Source organism: Lonchura striata, chromosome 22 (assembly GCF_046129695.1).
Source record: "Lonchura striata isolate bLonStr1 chromosome 22, bLonStr1.mat, whole genome shotgun sequence".
Classification (NCBI taxonomy): domain Eukaryota; kingdom Metazoa; phylum Chordata; class Aves; order Passeriformes; family Estrildidae; genus Lonchura; species Lonchura striata.
The window spans coordinates 9,403,794-9,417,505 of NC_134624.1; the positions used below are offsets into that span (position 1 = coordinate 9,403,794).

General features: G+C 47.9%; 1 protein-coding gene across 1 annotated transcript; it reads right to left on the bottom strand.

Annotated features, from left to right (window-relative positions):
• Positions 1-11,973, bottom strand: TRAF1 (TNF receptor associated factor 1). Its single transcript, XM_077787921.1, has 11 exons — positions 11,921-11,973; positions 9,963-10,183; positions 9,213-9,297; positions 7,341-7,439; positions 6,268-6,429; positions 3,958-4,029; positions 3,305-3,370; positions 2,659-3,084; positions 2,010-2,187; positions 1,281-1,429; positions 1-216 (listed from the first exon to the last, which is right to left on the bottom strand). Exons 2-11 carry the CDS (start codon positions 10,169-10,171, stop codon positions 1-3), a joined length of 1,662 nt encoding a protein of 553 aa, XP_077644047.1. The 5' UTR covers positions 10,172-10,183; positions 11,921-11,973.
• Between the last annotated feature and the right edge of the window lie 1,739 nt (positions 11,974-13,712).

Consider the following 13,712-nt stretch of genomic DNA (forward strand, 5'->3'; position numbering starts at 1 on the left):
CTAATTCGTTTCTATGATGCATTTCAGGAACAGCGTGTCCTCTCTCACGTAGGCGTGCCTGGGGGACTGCAGCTTGGCCAGGGGCAGGAACATGGGGCAGCCACTGGCCACGTTCATCTCGTTCACTGGCCTCTGGAAGGAAGCAGAAGTCAGGTCTGGGCGAAAGGCATCAATGATGTGCTCCCTGTTGTTTTGGTCAAGCAACATAAAGGTCACCTGAAAACCAGAATGTGGCAGTGAGGAGTTACTGGCGTGGAAATCAAACCAAGCAGGGACAGGAGTGCTGCAAAAGCAGCTGGATGCCCCGTTGGTAATTAAATACAAACTGTAACAAACGTTCCCAACCTGCAAGGTCAGTTCATGTGAACTCCCAGATGAAGTTTTTAAAACTTTGCTAGCCATAAAACGAAATTAAATTAAATCAAGTAAGGAATTATTCCTCGGTAGAGAACTGCACAGTCCAAAGTCTCTCTCCCCTGACAACCTAAACAGCCCCTGGGTTTGGTTAAATTTAAATTTATTCTGTGATTGTGCTTTGGAATTAGAAAAAACAGCTTGGTTGCCCATGCACAAATATGTAAAAGACAAAACCTAAATATCAGTAGAATCTTCCCACCTCCTTGCCCCTTTTATTAACTCACTGTTCCATAGCTTGAAATGGGAAATATCTGTAATAATCTTTTAATTGGGAACTTTGATTTCTATTTTTTTGGCTACTAACTGTCAGTAAAACTATTTATAGGAAAGCTTTACAGAATTATTACCCCACAAAGGCAAGTGCCAGAGCAGAGATCAGGTCCTGCCATGGTTTCACTGCTTTCCTAACCATTGTTGCAATTATCAGATCACACTTAGGGAAAAAAATCAGACCAGGATCACATCAGACATCTGTGGCACCTCTGTAAGTGGAACTCTCACCTCACCCCTCTGATGCCTCCAGGCAGCAAATCATAATTCCCTCCTAAACTGATATTACCTGTGTTTAGCAAGAGCCAGGAGATGTGTCTGGCTTTAGCCCATGTGGACACGGGTTGGAATATTCCAACCACCACGTTCTGGTGGTGAAAATCCTGCCTGGCAAAGTCTGGAATATCAGCAAGAGCAGCTTTCCCTGCAAGGGACTCCAGGCAGACACAAATCATTACCCAGGGCTGCAGGGCAGCTGCTCACCTTTGGAAAGGGATGTGGAAAAGCACTCAGCTTCCACAAAACTCCACAGAAGGAGTCACCTCGTGTTGACTTTTGGCTGGGATCAGACGTGGGAAGGTTTCCCTCCTTACCTTGTGCCTGAAGGGCCACGGGAGCAAAGCGTCGTAATCTCCCTTCATGACAACGAAGAACAGGGACATGTGGGTTCCCTTCCCTGTCCCGTCCCCGTTCAGGTACACCCTCAGACACACCTTGTAGCCATACTTTGCAGTGTAGAAAGCTGAAAATCAGAACTCTTCGTTAGTAAAGCAGGGTTTTTTTTTTTGGGGGGGGAAAAAAAAGGCATAATGTGTGTTCTGGCATATGGGAAAAGGTAATGTGTGACTTGGTTTGCTCTCACAGAAAGGAGAGCAGACAAATCAGCACCCCCTGGAGATTACAAGCAATAAAAACCCAGTGGTTGGGATCCTTTTAGTGCCTCAAACCTTGGTGAAAATTACCTGTTATTAGCCACACAAGTGTAATTTCCCTAATCCAGTTACTTCCCAGATGGGAAAGAGCTGGAGCCACATGGTGCCAGCAGGCAGCGAGCTGAGGGCTGGGAGGGATGGATCCACTGCAGGCAGCTGTGCTGGAGGGCAAAGGGCAGGATGAGAGCCCAAACTAGAGCACAGCCCTCTGGAAAAGCACATCCCAGTGCCCTGGATTACAGATCTCTGCACAAACAGCATCTTGGCTTGAGGAGCTGTTTTAAAGATGCTCCTGCTGGCACGAGCAGAAAGAAGCAGAGTTCTGGAGAAATGGGGGGGGATTCGGAAGGGTTGGGGTTTGTGAACACACATCTCCAACTTGTGCTTTACCTGGGGAGTACAAACTGACTGTCCTGCCAGTCACAGAGTCCTGGAGCTTCCTGGCAACCTCTGTGATTTTCCAGAGGAAGATCCCATCGTAGGAGGCTTGCTCAGAGAACAGCAGGCTCTTGTGCAGGCTGCTCAGGCCCGCGTCCTTCTGCGTCAGGCACCGGTGCAGCTCTGCAATCTGGGAGAGAAAACCAGCCCTCAGTCACCCCCTGCTCCAGGCTGGGCTGCAGGGGTGGCTGCATCCTTCTGGAGCCCTCATGTTCTGGAAGCTCTGCTTTGATTCTTTTCTAAGTGACAGCAATATGTCAAAACACACACAGAGGTGTTGTTTGGGCCTCCAGGCAAAATGCTGCTGTGAGAGGATCAGGCAATTAAACAGTTCTTCTGCCTGCTCACACTCTGATCATGGCAGACTAACACTCAAAACTCTCAGGAGCATCTCACTACCTAAACGTGGATTTAGAGAACAAATATTAGAGATGCATATTTGAAAATGTATCTAACAACAAGAGGATCCTGAATATGTGTCCAGAGCTGAGCCCTCCACTGCTCAGATTCCTGTTCTGATCCTTACCCCAGCTCCCCTGATGTGTGTCAGTATTTTTGGCTATAGAACGAGCACCCAGACAATCCTTGCTGTCATTTTTACCTTCAGTTCAAGGCCCCGTATTACATTCTGGTCCAGTTCACTCTGTCTCCTGAAGGCCAGGATTTCCAAATTAGAGCTCTCCACCTCCTTATTGAGCACTGCCACAATGTTCTCAAACACGTGCAGCTTATTTTCCAGCTCAGAAATCACCTTCTCCCTCACGAGCTGCTGCAGGCCAGACTCATCCTCAGGGGCAGAGGAAGATGCAGGGAACCAGTCCATTTCTGGATCCCTGCTGAACTGCAGCCCTGCTGGGATCTGCAGGTCACAGATGCTTTTTCCTGCACTCTTCAAGTTCAGCTCTGGCCGTGGGGAGAGGCCCTTGGAGCACAGGGTTCCCTGCAGCTGCCTCATGTGCTGCAGCAGGAGCAGCATGTGGGCTGCCACGGCGGAGTTTTGGTGCTCCTGGATCTTCTCTTTGCTTCCCTGGAAGAGACAACGCTGTCACTGCCCCTCCCTGGCCACCACAGCTGCCCTGGGGACAAACCCAGCCACCCTTCAGCTCCTGGGACAGGGAAAAGCTGCGAGGTGCAGGTGCAGCTCCATCACCCGGCATCAGAAGTGCTGATTCTGTTTTGAGAGACACTTCCCTGAAGGGAATGTCCAAACCAGGTGGAACCTGCCTGAAGAGACCCGTTTCACTCACCCTAAATGCACAGCCAACTTCAGAAAAACAACAGCCATCCTTGTCGGATGAGGATGTAGAGTGGCTCTGTTGAAAAAAAAATGCAGAAGAAATAATCAAAACTAATTGCAGGGAATTCTTTTATTTCCCTACAAACACCTAAGGTTTGTACCCAGCAGCTATAAATCAGATTAATTCAAGTCAAGGTAATTCCACAGCTTCCAGTGCCTAGCCAGCTTTGAAAATTGATGGCAAATCAATTAAGAGTGTGGTTGAGAGCAAGGTTCCTGCACACAGCCTGGCAGTGAGGTGTCCATCTCCCAGACCCCATAATGACAGAACACAATTTAATGAGCACAGGGATCACCTGGCAACAATTTCTCACAAAGAAAATGCTGTGCAGCACACTCCTGGTCAGGTGGCTCTCACTCAAGGTATGAGAGGAGACAAATATTTGCCCATTTTGGAAGGTTAATTGAGAAGATAATTTAGTGAAGGTAATTGTGGGAGCAGGGGAGGGAAGGCAGTCAGCAGGGCTTTGCTGGGATGTGAAGAGCAGCCAGAAACAACTGCTGGATCTGAAGATGTTCTCAGGGATTTGTTTAATCTAAACGAACAAGTGATAATTTTATTAATTGAAATAAAGCTGCATTGATCCCTCATCTTTCACCCACCTTTTCCTTTGATGCTGTTTCTGTTTGCACAGGTTTTTGTTCCTTGCATAAACTGCCTTCACATGAGTGCTCCTGTGATTAAAACAAGAAGGAAAAAGTCAGTGCCTTATTTAATTATTGAATTAAAGGTCACCCTGGGATATTGGATACAAGATTGGCAATGTGCAAGTGTTGCCAGGTTCAGAGTTATGTGCACACACACCAAAATGTGCACTCACATACATGCAGGGACAAGCAGGGGGTTAGAGAACAGGAAAACAGCAATGACCAGCAGAACAGGAAATTCAAATATATAGAGATATATATATATCTATATGAACATAAACAGGTTACAGCACAGGAAATTCCAATATAAATTCTAATTCAAATATAAACTCTTCTTGTGCTGACTCCATACACTTTTCTCAAGCTGCAGACCCTTCTTGCATCCTGCTTCTGAACACTTTGCAGGCTGGAATCCGAATTCTCCATCGTGATGTGCCACAGAAAATGCATCACCACTCACAGGCCTCCTGCCATTTCTGCCTCCAGGGAGGGTGAAGTGATCCCCGTGCCACTGGTTCTGTAATATTTGTATTTAACACAGCAGCTGCCAGCTTTGCCCCCACACTCTGCAGAGGGGGTGGCTTTAATCTGCACAAGCTCCTCTGCACACCAGTTCTGAGGTTTCCCTTTCGATTCTCAGAAATGCAGCCACGGGTTTTTCTCACTCTCTAACCCATATTTTAACATTCATTATCTTGCCAGTGATCTTAGAAATTTCTGCTCTTTTACTCCTTTATAGCACAAGTTTCTTGAGCGGGAGAGGAGATCTCCTTCAGAGGAGAGAAGTTTATTTAAAAATAGAGAAATACAAAAAAGTCATAAAGCATTAAACTGAATGAATAAAATGAAGAGAGCAAGAGCAGCACCCAAAATTTATTACTTTCTCCAGGAGGGTTGTGGACACATGGAATACCCACAAATAATCACAATTCTGAACTAGGTGCAAATTCATTAAAGCAGATCATGTACCCGGAATTCTACACACACTAAAGGAGCCACACCTGAAGGCCAGCCCCCTGCTCGGTTACCAAGGTCTCCCAACCCAAATATCAATTAGGTGGTGGTGGCTGAGTGGGAGGAGAAGAGCTCTGGAGGCGCTGGAGCTGCAGGGAGCCCCGAGCAGAGGAGGAGCAGAGCGGGCTCAGGCTCCCCTGCAGCGGGCAGGAATTCCTGTTGCCACCTTCTGGTGGGCACAGTTTTGGGTTTAGCACCAGGGCATGAGCCTGGCTCCGGGTTCTCCTCTCTCTGCAGCTCAGGGGAGGATGAGCAGTGCAGGGCTTTGCCTTCTTTTTCCTGCCTCTGTGGAGGTCAGGGTTGAAGGCTCTTGTTTTGCACCTTGTGATATTGCACACTTCTAATCCAACTCCGCACCATCATCCCAGTGCTGCCAATCCATTTTGGAAGCCTTCTCCACGCCCTCAGGTCAAATATAGCATTTTCTTGGGGGTCTGTGCCCTTCAGCACAGAGAGTTTAAAATTCTCAGCATCCAGGACTCCAAGAGAGGAGCACAAGCAGAAGCAGCAGATTTTAGCAGAGCACCCCATTCTTACCCCTGGAGGACTCATAATCTCTTATAAATCCCTCAGTTCAGTATTTGAGAGGCACCAATTTGTGACACTTTGGACACACAAAGCTATTTACACCTCTGAAATATTCACAGCCCTCCTCTCATGTGGATCTTTAATCACCCTGCCCAACTGCAAGGCTGGCAATTATTCTCTTGAAATCACTTGGAGAGAACAATATTAATTATTTGAGCAAATAACATAACAAATATAAAGCAAATATGTTTGAATGGGCACTGTTTGAATTTGTGGCAGATTCAGAGTGAGATCTTCCTGGTTTGTGGACACTGCTGATAATTTGGAGATTTACACCCGGTCAAATCTAATAGAAACAATATCTGACAGAATCCTGCCCTACACATTTGTGGGTAATTTTAGTTTGAATAAACTTCAGCCACTTTTCAAGATCCCCTCCCTGCTGCTGTCTGTGCTTTTCTGGTTTTCTCTTGCCTCACACCAGGACTCATTTTGAGGCAGGATCTGAAACCTGCCCAAACCCAGGGGAGCACACAGGCACTTTGTCACATCACCAGCAGATTATCACATCCAATTTCCCCTCCAACACTTGTGTGGAAAAATGATCAAACTCAGGAAAATTAAATATTCCCTGAGTGCAACGAAATCAGGATGGGAAAATGGCAGCACAGATCATTGAAACCATCAATAAAAAGTCTTTATTCGAGACAGAAATGTTCTTACCTGGCCTTCAGAGCTGGCCAGGCTGCACTGGCACTGCTGACACACTGTCACATTATTGGCACATCCATTTTCCAAGTGATCTGCCAGCTTCCTCCTCATCACCACGTGCCCACAGCCAGTGTGACAAGGGATCAAAGCATATTCACATAAACTCTGATGCTCCTGGAAGTAAAAAGTTATAAAGCAACATGTGAAGTGCTTATTCATGTTCATCTATAAATAGATATTCACATTTATCTATAAATAGTCTCTGTTCTGGCAGCCCAGGGCTCTCTGATCTGCATTTCTTCTAAGCGTGGGTAAAGTCCCACTGCACAAAGTTCCTGAGATTACTGGTGAAAAATTCACCAGCTTTACTGGGGCTTTTCTTTTTTTAACTCTCAAAACCAAAACCAAATGACATTTGGTAAATTCAAACACAAGGTCTCCCTTAAACAGTTTCCCTTAGGGCTTTTATTTAAAAATACCATGATCCTGGTCCCATCTTTCTCCCTTATATTCATTACTCAAATTTACATGTGAGATTCACAAATTTTGCCCATTTAAATATTTTAACTGAGGCATTTCAGATTAGTCTGAAAAGAATGATGAATACAAACAATACATTGACACAGGAGAGATTTTTTTCTCCTCTGCAATATGCCAAGAACATTGCCTGAACAGTGTCCTGGAGACTGAAGTGCTCTGCCCTGCCACCACCTGCTTGTAGCAGCCTTGCATTTGAATAATAAGGAAACCACTGGATAAAATATCAAGTTGATGCAAGTTTGTGCAACGTGAGTTTCATTCAGAATGTTCTGGATTTGGCCAAAGCCCTGCTAAAGTTAATCAGAGAAGCACAGAATGATTTGGGTTAGAAGGGACTTTAAAGACCATCCAGTCCCAGCTCCCTGCCACGGGCAGGGAACCTTCCACAAATTAATGGCACATTTTTGGGCAAAAACATTGGTATAAATCACAATATTGACACGGATTCTAATTAATTGCATTCATTTGTGTCTGCTGGTGTCCTGGTTTCATTGCCCCTCTGTCCCCACTCCCTATTCATCTGAATAAACTCTCTTTGAACATACTTCAAAATCTTTCATGGTACCAGACCAGCTGCACCCAAGGGTCACACAGTGGACTCTGAGTTCAGAAATCTCTTTATTAATGGCAGCATCACCAAAAGCCTAGAAAGAAAACAAAGTAAGGAAAAAAACATTGATTAGAAAGTACTTTTGAATGCATCCTTGGAATAGGAATAGGATGGTAGAAATCCACACCTTGATAAATATTTAATTTTTTTTTTTAATTACTGTATTACATAAGACTCTGTGACCTGGCAAGTGAATCTTAGTGTAGTAGAAGCCCAAATAATTATGAAATAGTTTATTTCTTAGCACTCAAAATGAATCTATTTGACACTATGTTAATTTACTGAAAATAAGCCCGGCCAATTACAGGTTTTATTTTGCATTTCTTTTCACGGGAGCCTGAAATATTTCACACGCAGCGACGTGCTGACAGGACGCTGACTGCGGGGTCCCTTAATGAATGCATTTCATTATCGGGGTCATTAACACCTCCTAAACGTGCTGCAGAGAGGAGCTGAGAGTCTCTGCACTGAGAGCACTGCTCAGATCTGCTCATTTAGACACCGTGTGCTAAACAAAAATAGAAATCAAATGGGAAAGAGGTTTGTTCTTTGCACTACATAGATTTTTGTGTTATTTAAACACGGGGAATTGTACAATTGCTATGTAATGATGAAATACTGCACACTTTAACATTACATCTTGCACCAAAACAGGGATCCTGGCACAAGAAGAAGCCCTGCCACAGTTAAAGTGTTTTTGGATAGTCTGCAGGTAAGCACAGTGCAGAGAAATGCAGATTTCACACGGAGTAACACAGAGCAAGGATTGAGAGGGGGAAAGCTTTACAAAGAGAAGCAGGAAAGTATTTACAAATAATGCCCACATCTCAAAGTTCCTGAAAATCTAGGCAGCATCTGCTGGGAAGGACGGGCACAGGAGATCCTCTCCCTCCTTGGAGCAGAGAACTGCCAGGCAGCCCCGGGGGGGTCACTTCACTGCCCCCACTGCAGAAAGTCCCAGCACACCCAAAAGAACCCCAGAGCAGAGAAATCCCAAACTCACAGGAAAGCACAGCCAGCTCAGAAGGGCTCAGCTGCACCTATTTGTGCAGGAGATCTGTCACTGGGAAATTCATTACAGAATTGAGGATTTTTACTTTTTTCTGGGAGATCACCAAGTTCAGCATCAGCAGCAGATCCATTATTTTGCTGCTGTCTAAATTTTGGCTTTTATGCCACTGTCAGCTGCCTATTTGTTTTCATTTCCCCCTAAAAAATGTAGACAGATTATGTGTCTGTTGATATCCTTGCATGTAATAAGAGAGGAGGGAAAAGGACAGGCTGGGACTGGGCCTTAGGGCCCAGTTTGCACTTGGGATACAGAACAGCACAGCAACGTGCCAGGAAAATCACACAAGAAGAGATCTGCACCATTAAATTACAGATGAAACACTGGCCAGAGCATAGTTTGTAGCAATTACTATGTTCAGCTTCATGTTTGAAGGGTACAAGAAACCAGGAGGTTGGAAAATCCATTAAAGCACTTCCTGAGGATGATAAGTAACAGTTAGGACATATTATTACAAGTAGGAAAGCACCAGTTATTTTGAGACAATAAAAAGTTAATCACATGGAAGAGTTTGGGATTTTACATTGCAGAACCTGGATTTGGGAAGTCCTGAGGCTGCCATTACACTTTTTAAAATCAAAAAACTCTGGGAAATCCAAGTTATTAAAGCTTAAGTTAAAATGTGTAACTATCAGCTGCTATTGCATTTTATAGCATTCCCTTCTCAACTCCAGTCCAGAAGTGATGACTACAGAGAATGGTTATTGATAAATTAATGATCTGTGAACTACAACTTACCCTTTCTTCTGCCAATAGACTTTCCTCACCTAAAGTGTTGGGATCTTCCTCTTTACATTTCTGGCAAATTGCATTTTTATTGTTTCTGGTAAAAAGAAAGAAAAATTAAATACTAATCCATTTGTGCACTGCAGTTTAGGATGTCTCTGTACAGGCACTGACACAAAACCATGAAAATTGTGATTTCCACTCAGAATCCATAATTCTTGTTCATTAAAGGCTTGAACACACTGATGTTAAAAAAGTTTTGCTCTTCTATTCTTCAAGATCAGGACTATGCCCATCAATCTTATTTATATTTCAGTAAAATAAGGGCAGCCTGAACCATAAAAAGGAATAAAGATGGAAAGCTATTTATCCCATGAATGATTCAAAAACTCCAAGTAGGAAAGAGAATGTGAAAACTGAAATATCTTAAAACACAGAAAATGCCCATTTTGCCCAGACAGATATATATGACATTGTATTCACTAAAACCCCATGACATCCCTTATCAAAGGGCTGGGAAGTGCCACGGAAGGATTAAGCCAGCTTTGGACCAGCTGTTCAAGGTTAAATCAGAATTATTATATCACAGACAGAAAAACTCCATCAGGCCCCCCTGAGACTTCCACGGTGGAAACGAGGAGGAGGCAGGGAATATCCTGCAGTCCCCCGTGGAAAATCCTTGCAGCCAGGAAAATGCCAGGGCGTCCCAAAGCCCAGCTCCGGGAGCCCTGGCAGTGCCCCCGGGCACAGCCCAGCACCTACCTGACGATCCAGGTGAGGCAGGCAGAGCAGTACCTGTGCCCACAGAGCGTCTGCAGGGCTTTCTTCAGGATGTTGTTGCAGTTGCTGCACAGGAACTTCTGGCCAGGCACGTCCTCGCAGATGTTGGGGGGATACCCGGAGGGGAACTCGTTCTCGTCAGGGGCAGAGCCAGGGGGGTCCTGCAGGCTCCTGCTGCTGTTCTCAGCCATCTGAAGCGAGCACTGAGCGGGAGGAGATCAAATCCAGGTGCTCAAACACTCACCTGGGTGTGAGAGGATGCACCAGAGGCAGCCCCAAAGCCGAGCAGTAACCTCGCAGCGCTCGGCTGGGTCTGCAGTGACAGGCGTGACCAAATGTCACAGTGGGGTTTGACCTGGCACCAGCAGGAAATTACTGCACACCTTTAAAAATTCCCTCAGACACAAGACAAAAATAGACAGGGTCCCAAAAAGGGAGGGTTGGGGTTTTCTTTCAAGAGTTTTTAGCTTGTAGAATGATGAGCTACAGTCCCATCGGTCCTCAGCACAGAGGATTGTTTCTGCAGAGTAAATCCCCAACCACATCAATTCTCAAAATTCGTGATTTCACTTCATGCACACAGAAATTCATCAGCTGGTGTGTTGGCAGTGACCTTTCTGAAGTCATAAGACTTGTGGTGAAGTGACAAAGGAAATCCCAAGTCCACAAGCCCTTGATGCTGTGCTCTGAACAGGCACATCTGGAGCCACATGTGCCAAGGTGTCATGCACATTCCGTTTGGTTTGGCTTACTGTGCAGTGGGACCTTTTTGGAAATGCAGCTGAAACTGATTCTGGTGTCTCTTGGAAAGTCCAAGGACGGTTTTCACCCCGGGAACTGGTGCAGTTTGATTATAATAACACCTTTATAAAGCTTTTTTTTTTTTTTTTTTTTTTTTCCCATAACAGTACTGACACACCATAACCTGTCTCAGTATTACCAATAGTCACGCTGACTGAGAAATCTGAAAAGAAATGACTCAGGCTGCCGTGGGCAGGCCGGGCTGGCGGTGTGACTGCCGTGAGGTGGGCAGGGCACAGCCCGGGCTGGAACACGCCGCGTTTTCCATGGCCTGGCTCGGCCAGTTCCCTCTGCAGCCCCGGAGCGGGAGCTCCGCAGGGGCTGCCCGGCCCTGGGCTGGAGCCGGCAACACGAACGTCTCGGAACCCAAGGTGTTTCACTGGGTGCCGGGGCTCACGGCTCCCCGTGCCCGGCCCGGGGGTCCCTCCGAGCCGCCCATCGCGGCTCAGGGCGGCGGAGAGCGGCCAGGACCCCCGGCCAGCCCCCGCTGCCCTCCGGGCGCTCCCGGGGCGCGGTTCGGGCACCGGGCCCGTGTGGCCGGGGGCCGCGGGCGGTTCTCCGCACCGGGGGCTGCTCCCCTCCGTCCCTGCTGCTCCCCTGCATCCCTCCCGCTCCCCTGCATCCCTCCCGCTCCTCTCCATCCCTCCGCTCCCCTGCATCCCTCCCGCTCCTCTCCATCCCTCCCGCTCCTCTCCATCCCTCCCTCCCTCCTTCCCTCCCGCTCTCCTACATCCCTCCGCTCCCCTGCATCCCTCCCGCTCCTCTCCATCCCTCCGCTCCCCTGCATCCCTCCCTCCCTCCGTCCCTCCCGCTCTCCTACATCCCTCCGCTCCCCTGCATCCCTCCCGCTCCTCTCCATCCCTCCCTCCCTCCGTCCCTGCCGCTCCCCTGCATCCCTCCCGCTCCTCTCCATCCCTCCCTCCCTCCGTCCCTGCCGCTCCCCTGCATCCCTCCCGCTCCTCTCCATCCCTCCCTCCCTCCGTCCCTGCCGCTCCCCTGCATCCCTCCCGCTCCTCTCCATCCCTCCCTCCCTCCGTCCCTGCCGCTGCCGCCCATCCCTCCCGCTCCTCTCCATCCCTCCCTCCCTCCGTCCCTGCCGCTCCCCTGCATCCCTCCCTGCATCCCCGCCTCTCCGGTACCTGAGCCCGCCGGCCCCGGGCGGGCGCTCCGCGGGTACCGGAGCCGCGGCCGGGCGGCGGGGCCGGACTGGGCGATGCTGCCTCGCTCCGGCCGGGAGGAGCGGGGAGCCCGAGCCGCGCCCCGGCGCCGGCGGGAGCGGGGCTTCCCCTGCTCGGGGAGCGGCGCGGGGAATTGGCTGAGGAAAGGCCCCCCGAGGCAAATTCCCCCGGGCCGGCTGACATGGAGAATCTGGCGGCTGGTTCCTGAAAGCGCAGGGCTGCCGGGTGAGCCATGGGGACTCGGAGAGAAAGTCCTGGCTGCCCAGAGCGCGGTCACAGCGCGACCTGCCCCGCACGGCCTCGGGATGGAGGAACTCGGGACAGCCCGTGCCAGGTCCGGGATGGAGCCTGGAGCCTCTGGAGCCTCCGGGAAAGCTCGCCGGGGAAACCCCGCTCTGCCTCACCCTCCAACGCAGCCTGGCTAGCACAGCAGGGCAACACAGGAGTTGTCTGCAAAGCCTTCTTAGAGTGCAGTAAAGATTCTACAAAGCAAAGTTTCATTATCAGCAGAATAATGGACCTTTTCACCCCTGACACGGCTCCCTTCGCTGCCGCCCTCTCTAGTTCTGACAGAGGATTCAGTCAGAAAAAGAGTTGTACATGCAAATCTGTTCACTGTTCCCTGTGGGGAGCATCCCTGGGGGTGAGGCCCTGCCCAGAATTCACAGTGAAAGGCAGAGGTGATTTCTGTGGGTGTTTCAGTGGCTGTGCATTGCTGCCCTGCCCGTGCTGCCTGCCGAGGGATTCATGCTCAGGGCGTTTGCCCAAGTCTGGCACAGCCACAACAGACACTTCCCTCCCCTCTGTGCTGACCTGGAGCTGCTGATCTGATGTAGATGTGCAGTTCAGAGTCACCAGGGCTGGCTGTTAACTCAAAGCTATGGGCAAAGTGTGACACAGCCCCAGTGAGGCCTTGGCTTGACCCATTTGGCCTCATTTGGGTTGTTAAAATTCATCACAAATTAATCTGGCCTGGGCAGTTTCTGCCAGGGTGGGAGTTAAAATCTCTTTCGGAAAAGGAAAGAATTCTAGATGTGGTTTTTCAAACTTTGGGGCTATAAAGAGGTGTAAGATGCTAATTTTAGAATGATCAGTGTTACACCACAGGGTCAGGTTCAGGGATGAAGTGGCAGCTCCACCTCTCCCTGTGCCCTTAACTCACTCTTTTCCTCTTGCTTTGAGACTTCTTGAAAGTTTCTGTGATTCTGTTACACCTCTGTCTCCAAAGGTGCTGAATTACACAAAGAAACTAAAGATAAGGTTTTGGTACTTTCCAAACTAGAGAGATTTCCTGTGGTAAATTTCCCCCATATGAGATCAGTTAACTGAAAACAGGATGTGGCTCTGAGAAAGATTAAAATTTGAAGCTTAATTTTACTGTAGAGCCATTCCAGCAGTGCTCAGCATTGCAGAGCACTGTGTTACTATTTAAGGGGAATGATCATTTTATATGCTAGGAAGAAGTGCATAAGGGAATATATTCCCATATTTAATATCACCTTTTAAAAAAAAGCCAAGATGTTGAGAGTTTTAATGCTACAAATTTCATAGGACATTGAAAATGGAATGTAGGCTCAGATGCTCTGAGTTTTAAAGGCTGTAGTCAAAAGGATAATTGCATTTCAGAGAGATGTTTAAGATAGGGATGTCACATTCTATGAAAACATGATTTTCAATTAGTATAAATTAGCTGGAAATGTGCACTTTTTCTAGAAAAACCTAAAAAATGGGTAAAACACAGGAAGGAAAATTT

Excerpts from the sequence above, each read along its gene's own strand:
- TRAF1 (XM_077787921.1), bottom strand. The coding sequence starts at position 10,171 with ATGGCTGAGAACAGCAGCAGGAGCCTGCAGGACCCCCCTGGCTCTGCC. Across the intron at positions 7,440-9,212 it reads GTCTATTGGCAGAAGAAAGG|GCTTTTGGTGATGCTGCCAT; the intron begins GTAAGTTGTAGT and ends TTTTCTTTCTAG. Across the intron at positions 2,188-2,658 it reads TACGGGGCCTTGAACTGAAG|ATTGCAGAGCTGCACCGGTG; the intron begins GTAAAAATGACA and ends TTTCTCTCCCAG.